The 27,441-nt window shown below is 35.7% G+C and overlaps 1 protein-coding gene across 5 annotated transcripts in view; it reads right to left on the reverse strand.

Annotated features, from left to right (window-relative positions):
- mask (multiple ankyrin repeats single KH domain) overlaps nucleotides 1-25,964 on the reverse strand; it is a 105,721-nt gene extending 79,757 nt beyond the window's left edge. For 2 of the 5 annotated variants that reach the window (XM_067763394.1, XM_067763391.1), the window contains exons 1-2: nucleotides 25,828-25,964; nucleotides 20,347-21,832 (exon numbers count right to left, since the gene is read on the reverse strand). In XM_067763394.1, the coding sequence (XP_067619495.1) occupies nucleotides 20,347-21,699 (1,353 nt within the window). In that variant the 5' untranslated portion in view covers nucleotides 21,700-21,832; nucleotides 25,828-25,964. Of the gene's footprint in view, nucleotides 1-20,346; nucleotides 21,833-25,569; nucleotides 25,587-25,827 lie in introns of those variants that run through there. The other 3 variants (XM_067763395.1, XM_067763392.1, XM_067763393.1) reach the window with 3 other exon arrangements.
- Nucleotides 25,965-27,441: the final 1,477 nt, after the last annotated feature.

Genomic DNA, 27,441 nt, shown 5'->3' on the forward strand with positions numbered 1-27,441 from the left:
CAGAGATCTGCAATGAGTAGTTGTAAACTGAACGCGACATAGGCAAAGTCACAATAAAATATGATTTTAAGTTAGTTAACACTCGAATAGAAGAACTTGACTGTTCAAAGTTAACTTCGAAGAAACCTTGTAATGCTGATGCATTAAAAGAAATGGATGAGAAACGTTACAAATAACTAAGTAAAGATTACATAACTAATTTAAACAATATTTTACCCTACTAAAATTTAAAAAAAAAAATCATATTTAAATTAAATTTAAGAAAAAAGCTTTCTAAGAACAAGCTTCTTTACTTGTTAATAAAACGAACTAAAGAGTAAAAAATAAAATTAAAGAAAAAAAATTTTTTAAATAAGCTTTTATTATTGGTTAATAAAAATTAACTAAAAAGTAAAAAGTAATTTGACCGTAAAGAAATATAACACTTTATAAGTTCATTGTAACCTTTAACGATAATTAGGCTTTTTCGTCTACGACAAAAAAATTCCATATTGTACATAATTATATATTTGTTTAACATTAAAACTTTACACCTAAATTATTAAATCTTACAGTTTATATCACATTCCTAATTGATCTAATAAAAGCGTGTTACATTGTGATAGCAAGAAAAGGAGGTCCTAAATGGCCTTAATTATACCATCAAAATTTAACACGCTTTTTATTTGAACAATTAGGACTGTGATATAAACTGTAAGATTTAATAATTTAGGTGTTTTAATATTAAAAATATATAATTATGTACAATATGGAATTTTTTTGTCGCAGACGAAAAAAAGCCTAATTATCGTTAAAGGTTACAATGAACTTATAAAGTGTTACATTTCTTTACAGTCAATTTATTTTTTACTTTTTAGTTAATTTTATTAACCAATAATAAAAGCTTATTTTAAAAAGTTTTTTTTTTCTTTAATTTTATTATGTTTATTGCTTTGGTAAGAGTGAGTTTAGTTGCGGTTTACCCACCTAGGCCCGGTTTTTCAGTACCAGTTTGAAGTTGACTAAAGTTTAACCTTGCCATTTTGTTCGATAACATAAAATTTTGCCGCTCATATCAGCTTAAGTGACTGAAAATAAAAATCCAAAAATGTCTGCCCCAAAATTAGCGGAAGATATAGCAAGCTCATCAGGTAATTGTTTCCATGCTAGAACAGTCCAGAGATCTGAAAAAGAACGACTAACACAGCAGAACGCCATGCAAAAAAAACCATATATGGAAAAAAATTGTTGTTTACCGATGAGTCAAAGTTTAATATTTTCGGTAGTAATGGAAAAGCAAAAGTGTGGAGAAGAAAAAAGCGCACGGCATATATGGCTGCTGTACTATGCTCCAAGCCAATTAAATAAACTACCCCAAAGCCCAGATTTAAATATTATTGAGCATGTCTAGGAAATTTAAAAAATCACCAGGTTTTTAGCGCTGCTTGCCTTAAAAAGCTTGGAACAGTAAAACACCTATGGAGTTAACAAATATCGTAGCCTGAATTCTACGACGGCATCAAGCTGTTATTGAGGCTAACGGTGGACCGACTAAATACTAAGAATCAATATTTTTTAGTGTTACGTGAAGTTGTTCATACTAAAACAGGTAATTTGTGTACTGTATGTAGACTTTTTTACGTTTCTTTCTCAAAACTTTGCTATTTTAAGTTAATGTAAGAATTTTTTAGTTTATTATGATTTGTAAAGGTTTAAAATAAAACTGTATAAACATATTTTTCAGATAAGTTATTAGTCTTTTAATTAAGCGGAAATAGGGGGTGCATGTAGACTAGTGTTCGCGACTGTATGTACAGTTGGGAACATGAAAATGGCAGCAAAAGATATTAACATATGTTATCAATTATTTTCTTCCTGTATTTCTTTTTTTTAATTTTAGAAAAAAAACTGTAAGGAATTATATAACTTAAAACTTTTACTTAGAACTTCACAGGTCTACAAAATTTTAAATAAAAATTTCAAAATTTTCATCAATAAATTTTCATCGTAGAAGCTGAATAAGTGGCAGTAATCAACAGCCTGGGCCAAATCGTAACATCCGTGATCGTATAACTCGTCACGTAAAAATATGATTTTGGGATTATGACATACGTAAACGTACTACTTCGATCGTAATTTTCGATCGCAACATACGTGACGAGTGACTGAACGTATACGTTCCGTTCCACTTTCATTCGAACACAAATTGGCGATCGTATACACACAAATTTCATTGAAAATGTTAAAAATTGTTAAAATAGATGAATAAGTAAAATTCAATAACAAATTTCAAACTTTTATTATTAACAAAGTTCGAAATCAAACAAGCTTAATCCAAGCCAAGAGGAAATATTCGCGGAATAAATGGCGAGACACCCGCTATTGTATCGGCTTGCTTCAAATATAACTTCTCCAGAAAGTAACTAAAAGCTTCTTAAGTTAAGCGCAATCTCTTCAAGAAACTGCAATCATTTTTTGTTACAAAAATATTATACACAAATGAGAAAACTAAGTACATATCTTGAAAGGCAGAAAAATTTCCTGAAAGCGATTTGTACAATGAATTACATGATTAAACACAATTACGATTGCTGTATTGAGCTTTTAAAGTAAACGCAAATTATCTTTATATATAAAAATCACGTGTCACTATGTTTATTCGCGATGGACTCCTAAACTACTGAACCTATTGAGGGGGCCCGCGATTTAGAAGTACTAAGACATTTTGTTTAATTCAGGAGAGTCTTTAGTTGTTCCATGTGCAATTTTTAAGCCGAATTTCAAAAGCAATGAATATCTGCATTTCGTTTTAATATTATAGTGAAGTGTTAAAAATAAAAATCTATATATATGTATAAAAGGATAGGCTAAAATGTGTTAGTTGGTCGCCGGTGTTTGAAGAGATCCGTCAGTCGATTTTGTTCAAACGTGGACCAGGGTACCCCTAGAATGTGTTTATTAGAATATGGATGCAAATGAAAGCTGTTGATGAGTGCTTTAGTAGAGGGAAATTTTCATACCTATTGGTGACTAGGGTCTCGAGATATAGGCCAAAACGTGGATCAGGGTAACAGTAGGATGTGTTTTTACATTATGGATATCAAATTGAAGCTGTTGATGTGTGCTTTAGTAAAGAGTAAGTTTTATGCCGCTCGGTGACTAGGGTCTCGAGATATAGGCCAAAACGTGGACCCGGTTACACCTAGAATGGGTTTTTACATTATGGGTATCAAATTGAAGCTTTTGCTGTATGCTTTAATACAGAGTAAGTTTTACACCGCTGTGTGACTAGGGTCTCCAGATATAGGCCAAAACATAGACCCGGATACACCTAGAATGTGTTTTCACATTATGGGTATCAAATTGAAGCTGTTGATGAGTGCTTTAGTACAGAGTAATATATTATACCGCTGGGTGACTAGGGTCTCGAAATATAGGGCAAAACGTGGACCCCGATACCCCTAGAATGTGTGGGTAATATGGATATCAAATGAAAGCTGTTGCTGAGAGCTCAAAGTAATTTTCATTGTGATGTTCGATTTAGTCGCATCAACCTGGCAAAACTGATAAATATGCGAAGCCGAAATAGAGACATAAATTAATAATGCCCGCATACCTATTTACGTCCTATTCGATTTGCCTGAAATTTGGTATATAAATTTGCCTATATTAGTGTTTACGATCCTTTTTTCTGACCAGAGACGGTCTGGGACTGGGATTTGGATTGGACTGGGACTGAGACTCGGAGTGGGACTGGGACTGGAACAAAAGAGATAGACTGAGAGAGAGATAGAATGAGACGAAGATGCAGATAGATGAAGCGAAAAAGACGGAGGGAGGAGTAAATAAAAGGATTAGGAAAAAGTGAAGAGGGGGAGGGCAGAGTTAGACGGAAAAAGCATTTTAAAATGCATGCAGGTAGGCCCAATTTAGGGCAGAACAAACTCTGCCGGGTCTGCTAGTATACATATATAGTTATAAATGTTTCGTGTGAATTACCTCCCAACCAGGTGCTAGCAGAAACATACACTTTTGAATTGTTCTTGTTGTTGTTGCAGCAATGAGGTTGCTCCATGAAGGCTTTGGGGAGTGTTATCGATGTGATGGTCCTTTGCCGGATACAGATCTGGTACGCTCCGGTAACACAGCACCATTAAGGTGCTAGCCCGACCATCTCGGGAACGATTTATGTGGCCACATTAAACCTTCAGGCAATTCCCTCCCTCACCACCCCAAGTTCCATGATGAGCTTTCGGTCGCCAGAGCCTCTTCTGTTAGTGAAACAGGATTCGCCGCGGATACGTGAGGTTGACAATTGGGTTGCAGAAGCTATATATTGCGCTGGCAACCTGAAGTGTTGCGCTACACAGCCCATTGAATTGTGGTATTTTAGTCACTTCTTACGACAGGCATACCTACCGCGGGTATATTCTCACCCCCTAACCCGCTGGGGTGCTTTTGAATTGTAGTCTGAGGTCGTATATGGGCGGTTTAGCTTTTTTGGAAAAAGATAGCATCTATAAATATGGCAAGAATGAAAAATGCAACGAAGAAAAGTCAAATTTCACTTATAATTTATTGTGTTTATCACTTAGTTCAGAGGCAGCATAGGGAAATTTCTAAAACTCTGCCATTAAAACCGCACTGCGCTATGAATTTTAGTGTATTTCAACAACATAATGCTGTCCACAGAACTTTATGTGCAAAATAAGGTCCTCAAAGTTTGGCCGATGAAAGCCAAGTCAATACAAAACAAAATATAAAGAAAGGAAAATTCAAAATAAAACAAGTAAGGACGGGACTGTCTTCGGCTATGCCGAAGACTTCATACCTTTCATGAATGGGGCTGAACAATAATCTTATCCCGTTCGTAATCTCCGAATAATCGGATGTATAAGATAAGAAATATTTAGTGAACAGATCTACATACCTAAACGATCTTTAAGATAAATATAAAATAAAAAATAGGTAGGTACTTTGTGTGAGGATGCAAAGCTTTACGTTTTTTGTGGTCTGCATGTAAAAACTACGACTACGAATCACGTATTTCAAAAATATATGAAGTAAACGTAACTATTTTATGAAACTTGATGAATTTTGAAGCTTTTATCCGTAAAAAAGGGGCAAAAATGACAGTTTGTATGAAGTATATAATATATATACCACCGATCTCTATGATTTTTTCAGACAACAATATACGCTATATACGTAAACATTTGGTGAAATGTGAAGCTTCTAGCTGTTAAAACGGGGCAGAAATTGCGCAAAGTTTCTTATCTGAACAATCGGTTGTATGAGATATATACTATGTATACACCCGATATCAATGATTTTTTCAGACATCAATATATGCTATACACGTAAGCATTTGGTGAAATTTGAAGCTTCTAGCTGTTAAAATGGGGCCGAAATCGCAAAAAAAAATATATATATACTATATATATACTATATATACCATCATATATATATTATATATATCACCGATCTCTATGATTTTTTGACACAACAATATATACTATATACGTAAGCAATCGGTGAAATTTGAAGCTTATAGCTGTTAAAATGGGGTAGAAATTGCGAAGTTTCTTATCTGAACAATCGGTTGTATGAGATATATAATATATATACAACCGATCTCTATGATTTTTTCAGACAACAATATATGCCATATACGTAAGCGTTCGGTGAAATCTGAAGCCTCTAGCTCTTAAAATAGGGCAGTAATTACGTAAAGTTTCTTATCTGAACAATCGGTTGTGGGGGATATATACTATATATACGACCGATCTCATCAATTTTTTCAGGCAACAATATGTGCAATATACGAAAGTATATGGTGAAGTTTGAAGCTTCAATCTGTTAAATTGAGTAAGATATTACAAAAATCCTCTTTTTTCTGAAAAATCGGTTGTATGGAGGATATATGCTATAGTGGTCCGATCCGGCCGGTTCCGGCAAATGTCTAATCGGACACCCAAATACACCTGCTCACCAAATTTTATCACGATATCTCAAAAATTGAGGGACTAGTTTGCATACAAACAGACAGACGGACATGGCTAAATCAACTCAGCTCTTCATTCTGATTATTTCGGTATACTTAATGGTGGGTCTATCTATTTTCCTTTAAGGACTTACAATTTTGGGTTTCGTGACGAAATTAATATACCATTTCATTTTCATGAAAGGTATAAAAAGTTTTGTAGCTTATACTTGCTATAGCAACACATTTTTGGCCCTCTCTTTAATTTGGTCCTTGTTTTTTTTTTGATGAATTTTGGTCCCAATAAACCCATGGTGTGGCAACCATGATGTTGAAGTAAACGGATAGGAAACTGAATTTGAGCAATGTTTTTTGCTTGCAATAATAATAATAACAATAGGCCGACGAAACCGCTGGAGCTGCTGTGTAATATCACTAATGTGCATATTTACAAATATGTATGTACGTAGTACATATTCATTAGACGGATCAGAAAAAATGCTCTATGTTTTTGAGAACAACGAGCGAGAAATGGCATAACGATGGGATGGGTTTGTCTGCAAAGCAAATGACTGAATATCGACTCAGCATCTTTTATTAATGAAGCGAAACCATGAATTTGGTTTAACTGTTCTTTGGAACCAACCCTATGAACAAGAACCTCTTCTAGGTACGCGAAATTATATTACAACAAACTTGCAACACTATACCTGATTTATGGACATACCGCCTGTCACCGTTTTTTTAGATCACAAAAAGCCTTGGGGGAGTTGTTTCAACGTTGAAATCTTGTTGGAGGATTTCATTTGTGCGTAACTTTCTGAACGAAGGAAAAGATACGTACAAATAAAAGAGGGCGCGCGCATGAGGTGACTATGGCGGGCAACCCTCCAGTTTCCGGTCGCCGGGGTTCGGATGATAATATCCGTGTCGCTCATAAGCTAATATTTGCACATACCATGAAATTTGTTTTTTTTTTTTGTTTTTATGTAAGCAAATCACACAAGGTCTAAGTTTTAAGTTGTCATGGTTTTCAATACCTGTTAGGTCTACGTAGATTGCCTAATGGCCCTTTCATATATGTAATACTCCTATATTGCTAGTACAATCCGCTCGCAATGAGTTTTGGATTCGAAACCAAAAAACAAGACAGCCTTCTTCAGTCCCTGGAAGGTGGGGCCTCTTTAATCAGATGCCTCATGGAATTCCCAGGTTTCTGGGTATTCAGCAAAAACTGTTTGCTCAGCATTTCATTTCACTCTTTATGGGCAATATTCCTGGCCTCACTGTTCTGGGGCCCTATTCAGTAACTGTGAGTTTTAAAATGTACACTTTTTCTCCATATAATTTGTATGAAAGAAAAATGTACATTTCAAAAATCATAGTTACTGAATAGGGAGCTCTGTGAAGTTGGCACCTACTTAGGCGAATAATTAAAAAAGCCATATCTCATTCGGTTGTCCACCGTTTGTCCATGTTTGTCCAGGAGAAATTTTCGTTTGTCCACCTTTTGTTAAAAAGTTATTTCAAAAAAACAAAAATCGTGTGTGAAGTTGGCACCTCCATTTACGAGTAATTAAAAAAACCAAATGCCATTCGTTTGTCCACGTTTGTCCGGGAAAAATTTTCGTTTGTCCACCTTTTTTTAAAAAGTTATTTCAAAAAAACAAAAATTGTGTGTGAAGTTGGCACCTCCATTTACGAGTAATTACAAAAACCAAATGCCATTCGTTTGTCCACGTTTGTCCAGGAAAAATTTTCGTTTGTACACCTTTTGTTAAAAAGTTATAACAAAAATATTTTTTTTCGAAAAAACCCAAAAAAATTTTTGTTTCGCTTTATTGTGCTAAATCGTATGTCCGTCGTTTGCCCATCGTTTGTCCATGTTGTTAAAAAGTTATTTCAAAAAAACAAAAATCGTGTGTGAAGTTGGCACCTCCATTTACGAGTAATTAAAAAAACCAAATGCCATTCGTTTGTCCATCGTTTGTCCACGTTTGTCCAGGAAAAATTTTCGTTTGTCCACCTTTTGTTAAAAAGTTATTTAAAAAAAAAACAAAAATCGTGTGTGAAGTTGGCACCTCCATTTACGAGTAATTGAAAAAACCAAATGCCATTCGTTTGTCCACGTTTGTCCAGGAAAAATTTTCGTTTGTACACCTTTTTTTAAAAAGTTATTTCAAAAAAAAACAAAAATCGTGTGTGAAGTTGGCACCTCCATTTACGAGTAATTGAAAAAACCAAATGCCATTCGTTTGTCCATCGTTTGTCCAGGAAAAATTCTCGTTTGTCCACCTTTTTTTAAAAAGTTATTTCAAAAAAAAAAACAAAAATCGTGTGTGAAGTTGGCACCTCCATTTACGAGTAATTGAAAAAACCAAATGCCATTCGTCTGTCCATCGTTTGTCCAGGAAAAATTTTCGTTTGTCCACCTTTTGTTAAAAAGTTATTTCAAAAAAACAAAAATCGTGTGTGAAGTTGGCACCTCCATTTACGAGTAATTGAAAAAACCAAATGCCATTCGTTTGTCCACGTTTGTCCAGGAAAAATTTTCGTTTGTACACCTTTTGCTAAAAAGTTATAACAAAATTTTTTTTTTCGAAAAAACCCAAAAAATTTTTTGTTTCGCTTTATTGTGCTAAATCGTATGTCCGTCGTTTGCCCATCGTTTGTCCATGTTTGTCCAGGAAAAATTTTCGTTTGTCCACCTTTTGTTAAAAAGTTATAACAAAAATATTTTTTTTTTCGAAAAAACCCAAAAAATTTTTTGTTTCGCTTTATTGTGCTAAATCGTATGTCCGTCGTTTGCCCATGTTTGTCCAGGAAAATTTTTCGTTTGTCCACCTTTTGTTAAAAAGTTATAACAAAAATATTTTTTCTTCGAAAAAACCCAAACAATTTTTTGTTTCGCTTTATTGTGCTAAATCGTATGTCCATGTTTGCCCAGGAAACATTTTCGTTTGTCCACCTTTTGTTAAAAAGTTATTTCAAAAAAACAAAAATCGTGTGTGAAGTTGGCACCTCCATTTACGAGTAATTGAAAAAACCAAATGCCATTCGTTTGTCCATCGTTTGTCCATGTTTTTCCAGGAAAAATTTTCGTTGGTCCACCTTTTGTTAAAAAGTTATAACAAAAATATTTTTTTTTTTTGAAAAAACCCGAAAAATTTTTTGTTTCGCTTTATTGTGCTAAATCGTATGTCCGTCGTTTGCCCATCGTTTGTCCATGTTTGTTCAGGAAAAATTTTCGTTTGTCCACCTTTTGTTAAAAAGTTATAACAAAAATATTTTTTCTTCGAAAAAACCCAACAAATTTTTTGTTTCGCTTTATTGTGCTAAATCGTATGTACATGTTTGTCCAGGAAACATTTTCGTTTGTCCACCTTTTGTTAAAAAGTTATTTCAAAAAAACAAAAATCGTGTGTGAAGTTGGCACCTCCATTTACGAGTAATTGACAAAACCAAATGCCATTCGTTTGTCCAGGAAAAATTTTCGTTTGTCCACCCTTTTGTTAAAAAGTTATTTCAAAAAAACAAAAATTGTGTGAAGTTGGCACCTCCATTTACGAGTAATTAAAAAAACCAAATTCCATTCGTTTGTCCACGTTTGTCCAGGAAAAATTTTCGTTTGTCCACCTTTTGTTAAAAAGTTATAACAAAAACATTTTTTTTTTCGAAAAAATCCAAAAAATTTTATGTTTCGCTTTATTGTGCTAAATCGTATGTCCATCGTTTGCCCATCGTTTGTCCATGTTTTTCCAGGAAAAATTTTAGTTTGTACACCTTTTGTTAAAAAGTTATAACAAAAATATTTTTTTCGAAAAAACCCAAACAATTTTTTGTTTCGCTTTATTGTGCTAAATCGTATGTCCGTCGTTTGCCCATCGTTTGTCCACGTTTGTCCAGGAAAAATTTTAGTTTGTACACCTTTTGTTAAAAAGTTATAACAAAAACAGTTTTTTTCGAAAAAACCCAAACAATTTTTTGTTTCGCTTTATTGTGCTAAATCGTATGTCCGTCGTTTGCCCATCGTTTATCCACGTTTGTCCAGGAAAAATTTTCGTTTGTCCACCTTTTGTTAAAAAGTTATAACAAAAATATTTTTTTTCGAAAAAACAAATTTTTTGTTTCGCTTTATTGTACTAAATCGTATGTCCGTCGTTTGCCCATCGTTTGTCCACGTTTGTCCAGGAAAAATTTTCGTTTGTCCACCTTTTGTTAAAAAGTTATAACAAAAACATTTTTTTTCGAAAAAACCCTAAAAATTTTTTGTTTCGCTTTATTGTGCTAAATCGTATGTCCGTCGTTTGCCCATCGTTTGTCCATGTTTGTCCAGGAAAAATTTTCGTTTGTCCACCTTTTGTTAAAAAGTTATAACAAAAACATTTTTTTTCGAAAAAACCCAAAAAATTTTTTGTTTCGCTTTATTGTGCTAAATCGTATGTCCGTCGTTTGCCCATCGTTTGTCTATGTTTGTCCAGGAAAAATTTTCGTTTGTCCACCTTTTGTTAAAAAGTTATAACAAAAATATTTTTTTTTCGTAAAAACCCAACAAATTTTTTGTTTCGCTTTATTGTGCTAAATCGTATGTCCGTCGTTTGCCCATCGTTTGTCCACCTTTTGTTAAAAAGTTATACCAAAAACATTTTTTTTCGAAAAAACCCAAAAAATTTTTTGTTTCGCTTAATTGTGCTAAATCGTACATATGTCCGTCGTTTGCCCATCGTTTGTCCATGTTTGTCCAGGAAAAATTTTCGTTTGTCCACCTTTTGTTAAAAAGTTATTTCAAAAAAACAAAAATCGTGTGTGAAGTTGGCACCTACATTTACGAGTAATTAAAAAAACCAAATGCCATTCGTTTGTCCATGTTTGTCCAGGAAAAATTTTATAACAAAAATATTTTTTTTTGAAAAAACCCAACAAATTTTTTGTTACGCTTTATTGTGCTAAATCGTATGTCCGTCGTTTGCCCATCGTTTGTCCACGTTTGTACACCTTTTGTTAAAAAGTTATAACAAAAATATTTTTTTTTTCGAAAAAACCCAACAAATTTTTTATTTCGCTTTATTGTGCTAAATCGTATGTCCGTCGTTTGCCCATCGTTTGTCCACGTTTGTCCAGGAAAAATTTTCGTTTGTCCACCTTTTGTAAAAAGTTATAACAAAAACATTTTTTTTTTTTTGAAAAAACCCAAAAAATTTTTTGTTTCGCTTTATTGTGCTAAATCGTATGTCCGTCGTTTGCCCATCGTTTGTCCACGTTTGTCCAGGAAAAATTTTCGTTTGTACACCTTTTGTTAAAAAGTTATTTCAAAAAAACAAAAATCGTGTGTGAAGTTGGCACCTCCATTTACGGGTAATTAAAAAAACCAAATGCCATTCGTTTGTCCATCGTTTGTCCACGTTTGTCCAGGAAAAATTTTCGTTTGTCCACCTTTTGTTAAAAAGTTATAACAAAAATATTTTTTTTTCGAAAAAACCCAACAAATTTTTTAGTTCGCTTTATTGTGCTAAATCGTATGTCCGTCGTTTGCCCATCGTTTGTCCACGTTTGTCCAGGAAAAATTTTCGTTTGTCCACCTTTTGTTAAAAAGTTATAACAAAAGCACTTTTTTTCGAAAAAGCCCAAAAAAATTTTTTGCTTCGCTTTATTGTGCTAAATCGTATGTCCGTCGTTTGCCCATCGTTTGTCCACGTTTGTCCAGGAAAAATTTTCGTTTGTCCATAAGTCGAACAAAAATTTACCAATCCTTTTGAAATTTGGTAGGGGCATAGATTTTATGACGCTAACTGTTTTCTGTGAAAATGGGCAAAATCGGTTGAAGCCACGCCCAGTTTTTATACACGGTCGTCCGTCTGTCCTTCCGCATGGCCGTTAACACGATAACTACAGCAAAAATCGACATATCTTTACTGAACTTAGTTCACGTACTTATCTGAACGCACTATCTTGGTATAAAAAAAAAAATTAACGAAATCCGACTATGACAACGCCCACTTTTCCGATATCGAAAATTACGAAAAATGAAAAAAATGCCATAATTCTATACCAAATACGAAAAAAGGGATGAAACATGGTAATTGGATTGGTTTATTGACGCGAAATATAACTTTGGAAAAAACTTTGTAAAATTGTTGTGACACCTACCATATTAAGTAGAAGAAAATGAAAAAGTTCTGTAGGGCGAAATATAAAACCCTTGAAATCTTTGCAGGTATTACATATATAAATAAATTAGCGGTATCCAACAGATGAGGTTCTGGGTCACCCTGGTCCACATTTTGGTCGATATCTCGAAAACGACTTCACATATACAACTACCACCACTCCCTTTTAAAACTCTCATTAATACCTTTAATTTGATACCCATATCGTACAAACATATTCTAGGGTCACCCCTGGTCCACCTTTATGGCGATATCTCGAAAAGGCGACCACCTATAGAACGAAGGCCCACTCCCTTTTAAAATACTCATTAACCCCTTCGGTTGATACCCATATTGTACAAACAAATTCTAGGGTCACCCCTGGTCCACCTTTATGGTATATCTCGAAACGGCGTCCACCTATGGAACTAAGCCCCACGCCCTTTTAAAGTACTCATTAACACCTTTCATTTGATACCCATATCGAACAAACATATTCTAGGGTCACCCCTGGTCCACCTTTATGGCGCTATCTCGAAAAGGCGACCACCTATAGAACGAAGGCCCACCCCTTTTAAAACCCTCATCAACACCTTTCATTTGATACCCATATCGTACAAACAAAGTCAAGAGTGACCCCTGGTCCACCTTTATTGCGATACCTCGAAAAGGCGTCCACCTATAGAACTAAGGCCCAATCCCTTTTAAAATACTCATTAACCCCTTTCGTTTGATACCCATATTGTACAAACGTATTCTAGAGTCACCCCTGGTCCACCTTTATGGCGATATCTCGAAAAGGCGACCACTCCCTTTTAAAACCCTCATTAATACCTTTAATTTGATACCCATATCGTACAAACACATTCTAGAGTCACCCCTGGTCCACCTTTATGGCGATATTTCGAAACGGCGTCCACCTATAGAACTAAGGCCCACTCCCTTTTAAAATACACATTAACACCTTTCGTTTGATACCCATATTGTAAAAACGCATTCTAGAGTCACCCCTGGTCCACCTTTATGGCGATATCTCGAAAAGGCGACCACCTATAGAACGAAGGCCCACTCCCTTTTAAAAATACTCATCAACACCTTTCATTTGATACCCATATCGTACAAACAAAGTCTAGAGTGACCCCTGGTCCACCTTTACTGCGATACCTCGAAAAGGCGTCCACCCATAGAACTAAGGCCCACTCCCTTTTAAAATACTCATTAACCCCTTTCGGTTGATACCCATATTGTACGCATTCTAGAGTCACCCCTGGTCCACCGTTATGGCGATATCTCGAAAAGGCGACCACTCCCTTTTAAAACCCTCATTAATACCTTTAATTTGATACCCATATCGTACAAACACATTCTAGTGACCCCTGGTCCACCTTTATGGCGATATTTCGAAACGGCGTCCACCTATAGAACTAAGGCCCAGTCCCTTTTAAAACCCTCATTAATACCTTTCGTTTGATACCCATATTGTAAAAACGCATTCTAGAGTCACCCCTGGTCCATCTTTATGGCGATATCTCGAAAAAGCGACCACCTATACAACTACCACCACTCCCTTTTAAAACCCTCATTAATACCTTTAATTTGATACCCATATCGTACAAACAAATTCTAGGGTCACGCCTGGTCCACCTTTATGGTATATCTCGAAACGGCGTCCGCCTATGGAATTAAGGATCATTCCCTTTTAAAATACTCATTAGCACCTTTTTTTTGATACCCATATTGTACAAACAAAGTCTAGGGTCACCCCTGATCCACCTTTATGGCGATATCCCTAAATGGCGTCCACCTATAGAACTATGGCCCACTCCCTCATAAAATACTCTTTAATGCCTTTCATTTGATGACATGTCATACAAACACATTCCAGGGTTTCCCTCGGTTCATTTTCCTACATTTCCCTTATGTTGTCACCATAGCTCTCAACTGAGTATGTAATGTTCGGTTACACCCGAACTTAACCTTCCTTACTTGTTTTTTTTTTTTAAATAACTTTTTAACAAAAGGTGGACAAACGAAAAATTTTCCTGGACCAACGGTGGACAAACGAATGAGATATGGTTTTTTTAATTATTCGCCCAAGTGGGTGCCAACTTCACAGAGCTTGAATAGGGCCTCTGGAGACATAAGAAGACATCCCGTGGCAGTTCTGAGTGCTGCGTTTTGACCGGCCGGCAGTTTTGTCCACTGTGTGTCTTTTAGGCTCGGAGACCATATTGGGAACACGAAGCGTACCAACGGCCGGCGAATTACTTTATAAGTGGCTATGAGCTTTTCGAAAGTGCACACTTTCATAAACCACCAATTATCACTGATAATAGTTATTTTTAGTGCGGCCAAAGAGGATAAATTATGATAAGACCCAGCCAGCATTTTTTGAAAATTTTGATAAAAAAATATTCAAATATCATACCCCAAGATGATTAAAAACGTTCAAATTTAAAAGCATTTTCTGTTCGAAAATTAACGTATCGTCGGGAGAAAAATGTACCATAAATGTGATTATTCTTGAATAATCATTTATGATTCATATTTCGAAACAATTTTTATTCATCTTTTTATCATACTTGATATTACTGGAAGATTGTACTTTACTTCTTTTGGAATAACATTTGATTACTTTTCAGTCATTTTTTGATCACATTTAAGAATAATTTTCAATCATATTATGTGATGGTTTGGAATCATTTGTGAATAAGATTGTGATTCATTTTTCCATCATATTTAATACATAACTAAATACTATATAAAGATCATATTTCATCAGGGGGTGAAAGCATCTGGAAGCTCGGAAGTAAGCTTTTTGAACCGCAGGTAGTAAATAACTTGACCGTTGTACACACACACGACTACAACATCCAACATCATCTATGATCATCATCTTAGATCATGGTAACGATGTCACTTTAAAAATCACGATTTTACTATGTCTCATATCATTCTTTAAATATAACTATATGTTTTCGACAATCATAGCTCATGGAGGATGTTGAAGCCGGGTCCAGGCGTGTCGATCAAGCTTAACTTTACAGCGGTTAAACAGCTTACAACTTCCGTACATCGGTTCCATCCAGTATGTCTTTTCTGGGAAGCCGCATCTAGAGAAATGATAGAAGACATCTTAGGTTAGCAGCAGCACTTATATTACTTTTAGTCTTGAATATGTGTTGTATATTTGTAATTTTTTTGGATTTTATGATTGAAAAATTGTGAGCTAATGAAGAAAAATCAAATTTTCAATGAGAAGTATAGTTTTAACAAGTAAAAAAATTCATCATTTATTCAAGAAAGGTAGTCTGCAAATATCAAGAAAGTTGATTGAAAAATGATTTTAAATTTTTGATCACCGAAGTTAAAGAAATTCAATTCAAAAATGATTCCAAATTGTGATTGAAAAATTGTTCTCAGTTATTGACCATCAAAAGCAAACAAGTTTTATTATTCTCTATGTTCATTTTTATAAAATCTTAAAATTTATTCATCAAAGTTATTCGAAAATTATTTCAAAAAGTGATCGAAAAATGATTTTCAGTTTTTGATCATTAAAAGTAATCTTATTTTATTATTTATTTTGTTCAACTGTATGAAAACTCAGTATTTATTCGCAAGGAGTAGTCAAATTGTATTGATATGAAGGAAAGTTCAAAAATGTATCATCTAAATGCTGTGTGGGGAGATGTCACTCGTTACTCGCAGCCATTTGCTCGATGTTTTCTAAGAGGTGGTCGCTGGTTTTTTTCTATTTTTTTAGCCAGATGTGCATAAAATATCTCCTATACATTTTCGTGGGGTTTTTGCGTTTATTTTTCCGACTGTATTTAATATTAGTTAATTCTCTTTCCAAATTTACGGGAATGGAAACTTATTAATAGCGTTGTCAATAGGAACGGCGCAAGTGATGAGCAAGTAATTTGTTTAAACGAGCTGGGCAAAAATATTTCAGATCCGTTCGGCGTTTCCGCGGTACTTAATGAGTTCTTTGTAGCAGTAGGGCAGTCGCATTCTACCCCATGCAATTGTATTTTGTAGAGTAATGACGTATCCGGTTCCAGAAATAGTTTTTTGTTTGAACCCATCACAGGGTTAGAGATTCTAAAAATTACTAAAAATCTAAACAACTCCAGTTCGTGTGGTTTTGATGGGATATCAAATAAACTGCTTAAGAACACAGCCCTTAATTTAATAGACATTTTGAAATATCTTTTTAATACCAGTGTTTACACCGGTGTCTTCCCTGACCAGCTGAAATGTGCGATAGTTTTACCCCTATTTAAAAGGGGTGACAAGAAGGATAAAAATAATTATAGACCGATTTCTCTGTTGCCATCCATCTCTAAAGTTTTCGAGACAGCACTAAAAAACCGTATATTACTATTTCTTGAAAGCAAAAATTTCTTTAGCTCGAGGCAGTTCGGGTTCAGGTCGGGCCGTTCTACTGAAGATGCGCTCCTAGAATTTTGTTCATTCATTTGCAAAGGGTTGGATAGCAAAAAAATCTGCGGGGGTCTCTTCGTTGACATTACGAAGGCTTTTGATACAGTTGACCATAAATATTTACTGGATAAATTATACTGTGCCGGCTTTCGTGGGTTTATACACGACTGGTTCAGATCTTATCTAACAGGTAGGGTACAAAGGGTAAGAATTCAAGACTCTCTCAGTGATCCTAAATCAATAATAGTTGGGGTTCCACAAGGTTCCGTGCTGGGCCCTATTCTTTTCCTAGTTTATATAAATTCCATTTTTGACTTACCCTTTAAAGGAAATGTTACTGCATTTGCTGACGATCTTGCATTAGCATATGGCTCAGGTAGTTTTTTTTGACATAATTGCTAATATAAATTATGATGTCTCTCTATTAAGATCTTGGTTCGCAAAACATAAACTCGTCATCAGCAGTAAAACTAAGTTAATGTTTTATAGCTTGAATTCAAGGCAACCTCCAGATGTCAACATAACTTTTCACTCTTTAGATTGCGAACGCTTCACCCTTCATCAGCATTTATGTCCTGAGCTAAAGTCTTGTACTTTCAATTCTCTTACATCCTGTAGCGCCAATTGCTTTGTAATTGGCATAGTAGAGGAATTTCAATACCTAGGTATAATCGTTGACTGTAATATGAATTGGTCTAGGCACAATTCCCGTTTGAAAAAATATTTGCAATATTCACTACGCTGCTTCTATCAACTCAGGAATTACTGCTCTAGTAAAACTATGAAAACAGTTTACTACGCATTATTTCACTCAAAATTGCTACATGGAATCACCTGTTGGGGAGGCGCCAGCTTGAACAAAATTCAACCACTTATAACATTGCAAAAGTGTGTAATACGGAAAATATGCAAGGTGAACCGAATGCACTCCTCAAGGGAGCTTTTTAGAAGGTTACTCATTCTTCCAGTGAGAGACCTATATTATTTTAAAGTTTTAAAAGTTTTTTTCCTTAGATGTGGTTATCTGGAAAGCATGGCATCTGAAGTATATAATCTGAGGAGAAACACAAACAACACCGTCGCTGTGCCTTCTTGGAGAACCACACACTCTAACAAATTTTATACAATAGTGTCTCGTAAACTATTCAATGCACTACCAGCAGAAGTTCGGGCTTTAAGGAATCTTCGCCCGTTTTTAAAATATGTGAAACCCTTCCTTCTAAGCAGGTCGTATCTCGAAATCGAAGTTTTGCTTCGGACAGATAATTAAAAATTTGATTTCTTAAGAGTTGTAATTTAACTAATTTCTTCTGTTTATTTTTGAATACTATTCACTTTTACTCAACCCACCTTATGTACACAATTTTGTTATGAATTTACAAGTTTTGTTATTTTGTTATCTTTATAACCTCATGTAAAAATTTACCATTAATTAACAAAAATAGGATTGGCATTTGACGCTATGTTCTGCATAACATATAAAATGCCCTAACTTTTCTTATATCTTGAATTTATATTAATACTTTGCCTTATTGTAATTATATTTAAAATTTGTGTAGATATAAGCAAAATGAATAATAAACTACTACTACTACTACTACTTATACATAAACTCATACAATCGACAGGACAGCACGTATACAATTGAACATCGTCAGCATAGATGTGGACGTCACAATACTTAAGAACACGAGGCAGGTCATTAATGTACAATACAAACAACAAAGGACCAAGGATTGACCCTTGGGGTACACCACGCGAAACGTCTAACAAGTTTGACTTTCTATTATCTACACATACTGCCTGCGTTCTGTCGTCTAGATAAGATCTGATTAGGTTGGATGCATGACTGGAAAAATTAAACATGTTTTCCAGCTTTTTACATAGTAGGGTATGGTCAACAGAGTCAAAGGCTTTAGAGTGGTCAAGAAGGGTTAGGAAAGCCGTAAAGTTATCATCTATGCGCTCCCGTATATCTTCTACCACAGAAATAAGTGCCGTAGTACAGCTCCTTTTTGGTCTGAAACCGGACTGATGGTCCGTTAAAAGTTTATTTACATGCACATATGTGGCGATCTGCCCATGTAGGATGCGCTCAACGACCTTCGAAAGAAAAGGCAGTATGGCTATCGGCCTGTACTCTTTGTTTTGTTTGGGAATGGGGATAACTTTAACAGCTTTCCAACAATTTGGAAAAACAGAGGTGGTTAGGATAGAGTTTATTAAATAGGTTATATGGGGCAGGATTACGGGTAGAATAATTTTCACAAATTTTGCACATATTCCGTCTAAGCCTATAGCGGTGGACTTCACAGAAAGTATGGCTTTCACAACATCACAGTCATCGACACGAACAAACTCGAGGGGACTAGCATCAACATTTACACGATCACCGTAGTTGTCAATACATGCATTAGCAGCCGAGGGGGGTAACTTTAAAAAACTATCATTGATGTCGTTAACATCTACATCAGGGGGGACAGAGAGAACGGCCTTGGATCTGCCAATTCCAATTTTCTTGATCCTATTCCAAGTTTCTTTTGAATTTAAAGCGGTGCTGAACTTATTTTCGTAGAAATGTACTTTAGCCGATCTTATGGCTTTATTGGCAGTGACTCGTGCAGCTTTGAAGCGCATGTGCATTTCCACAGTTCTGTATCTTTTCCACCGGGAATAAGCTAGATTACGCAAGTGAATTAGATGCATAATACTGGCGTCAAACCATGGATTGCTATTGTGTTTCGTCACCTTAAGTTTCGTAGGAACGTGGTCGTCGAAGAGCTTATTTATACTGTCTTGAAGGAATTTAGTTTGCCCATCCACCGATGCCATCGTTCGAATCAATCTCCAGTCGACAGACTCCACGGCTTCAGCAAGGGCACTATAATTTATACTTTTAAATTCACGATATGTAAACGAGCTCGGTGTAAACAACGTTTGAAAGTTGTAAGTAATGAATAGGAGGTCGTGTTTAGAAAAATTGGGAGCAGACAGCTGATCGTAAAGAAGTACTTTCTCTGAGTCGTTTACAAAGAAGAGGTCTAGCAGCGAGGAACTAGTGTTGGTAAAATGTGTTGGTATGGTAATGTTAGCCGAGAAGAGTCCCAGAGATTCCATACTTAGCTTAAGACTTGAATCTGTGAGCAGGTTGCTATGGAAGTCACCAGCTAGGACTATATTTTCGTAACTTAAGAGTAGAGGTTGCAGAAAATCAATAAAGTCAGCAAAATTTACTTGGCGATTAGGTCTGTATGCACAGCCGACAAGGAGCTTATCACCCTTTGATGAAAAAACATCAACGAACACAAATTCTACAGAATCACCGGTACAAGAACTACAACGTAATTTACAGGACAAACTACTTTTCATATATAGCGACACCACCACCATGACCACTTCTGTCAGCTCTGAAAAGTCGATAGCCATTTAGTTTCACTATCTCATCGTTATGGCGTGAAGAAAACCAGGTCTCGGAGATGCAGATAAGATCTATATCGGAGGCCTCGCAAAGATATCTTAACTCATCAAGTTTTCTCTGCGCGTTGATGTGTATGATATTTATACCTTTCGAACGCCTGCTAAGTATGCGCAGCAACGTTCGAGAGCAAGTAAAAATAAAATATAAAATAAAAATAAAATAAAAATAAATGCACTTGAGTTCCAGAAATGGAAATAACACGTTTGTTTGGCTAAACAATTAACACGCAGATCGAAATAATCAGAAACTCGTGTTAAGATTAAAATGACTTTGTATAATAAATTAAATATTAAAAATGAATTTGAACTTACAGATTCTGAAACAGATTCCTCATCAGATTCGGAAAGATCTGGTGGTTGACGAGATAGTTCGGTATCTGTATCCGAATTTTCGCTGGGGCGTTTCTGCCGAGTGCCAGAAGATGCCAATGAAAGATTTGACGATGTTGACGAAGATGCAGAACGTGAATTTCCAGCTATAACGGTCGGCAGACCAACAGCGCCGGCAGCATCAGCAGCAGAAGCTTTAAGTTTTTGTTTAATAGCTGCAACGGCACCAACGCGTGACGCCGTTCCACTGCTGCTGCTACTATTTGCTCCGCCATTATTTTTTGATACCACTTGACCATTCTGCGACGAGTTTACTAATAATGACAGCGGATTTGCTTTAATTTGATACATTTTTCCTTTAGCGGACGCATTGGCGGCAATAGCAGCATTTGTGGCGTTATTAGTGCACTTTTTGTTTGTAGTTCCAGTAACTTTTGTGGTATTACCATTGCCACCCGCGGGATTAAAGGACATCGTTGTATTGGCAGGTGCGTTCGAAACTATTTGAGGAATAGATGATACACTAGAGGTGACGTTAATATTGTTGTTAGAGCCTTGTGTACTTTCAATATCAACTCCAGTACTTGTGGCTGTTGAAGTTGCAGTTATAGACGTTGTTGTACTACTAACGGAATCCTCCGGCGACGTGCTGCTTACATTAGTATTGGCACTGGGTGCGGCAACTTTTGCGGCTGCAATTTTGGACATATTACTGCTGTTGTTGTTGGTTGTGGTGCTGCTGCTACTGTTTTTGGTTGCAGTGTTGGCTGTAGGAACTGTGGAAGCAGAAATATTAATATTATTATTTACTGTTAATTTATTTTTAGACGTTTTACTGTTATTATTATTATTATTATTAGTAGCCGGTTTCTTGCAGCTTTCTATAGTGACAATAGTAGTTGATGTGTTATCACTACAAACTCCAGTGTTGATGGGGTTGGTAGTCAGGACTTTAGTATTAGTACTAGCTCCTTGCTTTTGAGCATTCCTTGGAAACTTTTTGTTGTAATTACTGTTACTCGAATTGTTACCAGTAGTAATTCCAGACGAAACAGGGACGGCTGCTGCTGCAGCTGCTTGTTTTAAACTATTATTGCTTTTATTGTTGTTGTTGATAACTGCTTTCTTTATTGATTGCAGGTTCGAGGTCTGCTGCTTCAATTTGGTTACAGTTGTCTTTTGTGCTTTATTTGTTGATGACACTGTATTTAAAGATGGGTGTGTTGTTGCTGTATTATTAAAGTTAGATACTGAAGTTGATGACGATGTTGTTGTTGTTATCGTTGAAGCAGCAGAACACACACTCAGGTCGTTACTTTTTTCATCATTATTCATTTTTCCGTTTTTATTAGGTTTTCTCACTACACTATTCGGTATAAGTATGTATATTCTTTTCAACACTTTCTTTGATGAAATTAGTTCTTTTCAATCTAGATTGTTCCACTTAAAATTAATTATTGAAGGTTATCTAATAAATGCAGAAATCAAAAACCAATTAGACACAAAATACAAATCTTTATGTAAATTTTAACACTGCCCATGTAAAATACGTATATGTGGATGTGTGATGCATTTTCTTCCTTTTTTTTTGGGCAAAGCTATGAGATGGAAGCAAGGTAGAACAACCATAGGTCGGCAACACAAACACAATTCCTTTTGTTTGCATTTTTTATTCTCTATTCTTCTTTCCCTAAACGTGTTTGTAGTGCTACCAACTCCAGACAGTTTTTACGATATTAAAAAGGAGCATTGCCACATCGTAAATAAACACTGTGTGCCATCTTCAAATGCCGTATGCAGAACAACAAAGGAAATGCCCAGAAATATTTCGAATTCTTTTGCATGGAGTCAGGAATTTGCACTTTGGCTTACAAGGAAAGCATTGGGCATTATTTCAAGGGCGCTAGAAATTCTCAATAAATATTTTCATTGCAGAAACATTTAAACAGCAATAAATCGGCAATAAGTTGCCGTCTGTACTGTCATTGTCTGTCATATAGCATTGCCATTTTATTCGTTTGACATTTCATCCTTCATACTAATCGAACAACTACTTCTGTGTGAAAGCAAAAAATTTACGATTCCATTAGAAGGTGAAATGAGATCATTAAGCTTCTGTGTGAAAACAGTATAAGCAAACCTTTCCTTTAATTACTGGAATTAGGGTGTCCTAGATGTTATATATTCCAAAATTATACATTTTGTCTGTTTAAAAATTTAACTTCAATTTCCCTAAGATTTCCGTCATTGTAAACTTTACCAAGTAGCGCAACTAACAGCTGATTAGCACACACACACACAAACATCACTTATGGCCATATTACAGAAATCTTTAGGGAAATTCAAGCTAAATTTTTAAACAGCCATCAAATGTTATAAATTTGCAATATATAGCATCTAGGACACCTTAGTTGCAATAATTGAAAGAAAATGTGGTAATAGTACAGTTTACTACCGAAAATGTTTGCTTATACTGAAGTATTTAATTATTTTTTCTAAATTTATCTTTAAAATTGATACAATGATTGAAGGTATATTGATCCAATGCAACCCTGCTCTTCCTACTGTTCTTCATTCCACTCCGTGTCCGCTTTCACTGAATTCGAGTGCCTTCCACTCTATTCGCAACATAACCTTAATTTAAGCTGCCAAATTATATAGTAAGGGTGGAGTCATTGGTGCCATTGTAAACTTTACCAAGTAGCGCAACTAACAGATGATCGCTCAAAATTTGCACACACATACAAACATCACTAATGGCCATATTACGGAAATCTTAGGGAAATTGAAGTTAAATTTTTAAACAGACATAAAATGTTATAATTTTGGAATATATAGCATCTATGACCCGTAATTGCAGTAATTGAAAGAAAATGTTTGCTTATACTCAAGTATTTAATTATTTTTTCTAAATTTATCTTTAATATTGATGCAATGATTGATCCAATGCAACTCTGGTCTTCCTACTGTTCTTCATTCCACTACATTCGAGTGCCTATTTTCAAGGCCTGCGAGTGCCTTCCACTCTATTCGCAACATAACCTCGAATTAAGCTGCCAAACTATATAGTAAACAATGATTGGTGCCGTATCGCTGTATCCGTATCCCTAACGTAATCAGCTGTTTATCGTTACGACGGTAAACCAAAACCCAATTGGTTGGCTACGATACTGTTACGACTTTAGCGGCACTAATAATCGATTGCATTGATTCTCATAAGGTTGGTCGGATCAGCTGTTAAAAGGTTACCGATACGGTTACCGATAAAGCACCAATGTCTCCAGCTTAAACAATGATTTCCGTAATATGGCCATTAGTGATGTTTATGTGTGTGTGAAAATTTTGAGGGATCAGCTGTTAGTTGCGCTACTTGGTAAAGTTTACAATGATTTTAATAATCCCATATGGCATTGGCTTCCCTACAAGAAACGCTGATAGTTTTACTAATACACTCACACTTGTAATTGACAATGCTGATCCTGCGATGACGTAAACATTGATACTCAAATTTATGTATGTTCCTTTGTTCGCTCACGCATGTCCGCACGTACCCAACGACAACCTATATCCATGAAAAAGGACTCAAACTGGGAAAGCTTCGGACACCTGGTACAGAAAAAAAGAACATACAGCAGATACCATTATGCATGTGAGACAGATACATAATTCTCAACGGAATTTTATGTATGCGAGAACAGTTTATCCGATTTAATCATGTTGTCACTACTGACTGTCATATGGCAATCAAATGATTATCACGGTTGTTTTGTTATTTTTTAAACTCCGCCATTTTCAACCGACGAAAACCATATAAAAAATAAGTTTAAAAAATGAAAAAGAGAGCATTTCAAAGATCCATGCTAAAAGAAAAAAAATCGAAAATAATATTAAAAAATACCAAAAGCTGTCGAAATGTGTAGAGCGCACTCAAAAAATTGATACGCGAAAAATAATAGTGGTTAGTGGTGATTCATTTTTAAAAGTGTTTCCGCATGAGGAAAGCGCTCTTCTGTTGTTTTGTTATTTTCTGAATTTAAATTGAACATTCTGAACTCGAATTCCTATAAAACTATTTATTATAAACAAATAAGAAACACGTATGCTTTTATCACGTACAAAATTAAAACGTAATGAAATAAAGTAAATAAAAAGCAAAAAGCATTGTTTCATTTTTGGCGGAAAATAACAATGGTCATTTATGATAGTATAACAGTCAAACCTGATATCTACAGTAAACTATCATTTACGACACTTTTTGATAGTTGGAGTGTTAGCACTGATCCAGGAAAATGAATGAGAGTGAGCAGTACGGCTATATACTTAATCAGTATGCCATGTTGGTGTATAAGAAGGAGACAAAAACTCACACGTACACAGTTGTTTACATCACATTTGCGCAATTCCCCTTAAGTTTGTGATAGAAAGTTTGTATGAGGCGCTGATCATTAGGTTGACATTGCTGACAATCAGATGATAGTCATATGATAGTCAGTATTCTTGTAGGGTTATGTTATTAATAACTTTTTGGAAGATATGGCAGCACTCATATCGTAAATTCTTCGCCATTTCATCATTTTTCACGTGTTCCTTTTGTGCACTATTCAAATTTTCCCGTTTATCCACTTCCTCTAAATGGCGAATAAACGTTTTCGCAAGAAATGCCTCGAAGACCAGAAACCATAAGACGAAAAATGTTTTACACGTCGCCCCTTAACTTCGGCACAGGGGCGTATATAAATGATCCTTCACAAAAAAAACCTCTCGCCAAGTTCACATTGGAATTATTTAACTATTACCTCTAGACAAGCCTTTTTTTACACAACTGAATGCAGAATTTTTTGCAGTTTATATTTTCTTGGCAACTTAGCCAAAGCATGTTCGATAGTCACGCTATTACAACAAAGTATGCACTTAAAAAGCAATTGATAATCACATAAAATTGAGAGAAGTGTATGCAGAACGCAATTTATTGTAATACCGTGAACTCACTTTCTTCGGTTCTTAGATGAGTATCAAAGTCCTATAACCTTAAAAATTACCCACAATTAGGCCACGTCCATTGCTAATAAGTATATGTGCCTTCACAAAATATTACCTAACCAAATTTATTAAAATATTTTACATTCAAATAACCCCAATAACATTTTTCACCATCACTACCGACCAATGATCAACCAGCCGAACGGACGAGCTATAGGCACCTACCGAACGAACAATTCACATTTTTTAGAGACTTCTCCGAAGCAAAACACAAAGCGAAGTCGAAGGAAAATAGTCACAAAGCAGAAAACGAACAGTCAGCGGAGCTGCACTCACATCGTCTTACTCATGGTTCCACAATTCCCCATATATATACACACACACGTACATGCATTTCACATAAGCAAAGTGTGTAAATGAAAATTTTTTTGATGAAAGGCGTAGTTTTAAAACACAGTTTTTACTATTTAAAATTTATTTTACGGCACAAAAATTGTATTCAATTAACACTGCTGCATTTTAAATATAGTTTTTCAGTAGTTTTATGATTTACCGTTGCGATTTTCTAGCAATTTTTTGTAAATTTTCCGCTGCAGCGATATCGTTTTCGGTATCGTTCCTTTCACGAACGAAAATACAGGGCACGAGGAATCAGTCGCTCGTTTTGGTAAGAAGAAGAAATAAACGAATAGCGAGTAAATAGTACTGGCGCTACCACACTGGACAAAAATTGTGTTGAACGGGCAAGATGTCTAACAATGCTGATTGAAACGCTAATAGTTCCGACACATAAGCAGTTTTTCATATATATGAGTTTAACACATGATTATGCATTATGAGTAGATTGCATGTATTTTTATGGAGAATGGTAGAATTAGCGACACTAGCGCCAACTGATATTGAAAAGTAGCCAACTCCCCAATTTTGTTCCAAGCAAATCATAAGAAGAAGAATTTGACATTTGCTTTGGCTTAGGGTGTTGGTACCCTTTGCAAGTGAAATTATTTTTCCCACTGGTTGGTAAATTTTCTAACATTTTTCACAATTAAAAAATGCAATATAACAATCGAATATGACACAACATATGCCGCTACCCAGGGCAGTCGGTTCTATGTACCGGAGCGACTCGGGATTTTTACCGACCAAGGACTGTCATTTCAGTGTAACCCCATTTAATTTGTTGCGTTCCTCCCACAAATTTTCATTCTCCCAGCAGCTCCTTGCAGCGGGACTGCTCCATATTCTCTTGCTCCGGGAAGGTATCGAACCCAATCCGAGTCCGTCTCCTCACCCCGGTCCTGAGAAATGGTTTTGCTGCATCTACCGGAAAAGAATGTTTTTAGGACGGTCATACTCTGTTCAGTGTGTCTCGTGTAAGGGATGGTTGCATCGGACAGGTTGTTCTGGGCTTGACCCCAAAACCCGACGAACACGTAACTTTTATAAATCTTTTGTGGCTTCTTGCTGTTCCCGCCCAAGGGCGTCCCGTCGCCTGCGCCTTAGCGCCCTCCCCCCCACTGCCTTCCAGCAGCTCCGCTGCTCAGCAATCCACACAAGTACCCGCTGCTGCTCGCGCCTCACGGCGCCAATAACTCAAACGGCTGCTACCACTCATAATTACTGTTAAGATGCTTTATGTTTTGTAGAAATATATTTATTAAATTAACGAAATAAATGAATTTCTATGTATGGTATAATACTTAAGTTCTTGAGTCTCTTCGTTTCCGTCTTTATCTCTCCCTATCATACTTGTAAACAATCATTTATGTTGTCTTTATTGTTACGCATCGCAGAGCATTCTTTATATCCCATAGATAGTGATGGTCCTAGACTAAAGGTTGTCTAGTTGCAAAGACTGCTTACATACACTGTTGCGCGTATTCAGCAAACGTACTAAGGGGCTCAAAGCCATCAATCTCAATGCGCAAAGCCGATATAAAAAGCTGGATGAATTGAGATTCATATCTGAGGATTCTGATATAGATGTTATATGTATTTCCGAAACCTGGTTTTCTTCATGTCACAAAAGTGATTTGGTGCAACTAAATGGATATCAACTTTTCAGGGCTGATAGACGTGGTCATGGTGGTGGTGTTG

Source organism: Eurosta solidaginis, chromosome 1 (assembly GCF_040869045.1).
Source record: "Eurosta solidaginis isolate ZX-2024a chromosome 1, ASM4086904v1, whole genome shotgun sequence".
NCBI classification, from domain to species: domain Eukaryota; kingdom Metazoa; phylum Arthropoda; class Insecta; order Diptera; family Tephritidae; genus Eurosta; species Eurosta solidaginis.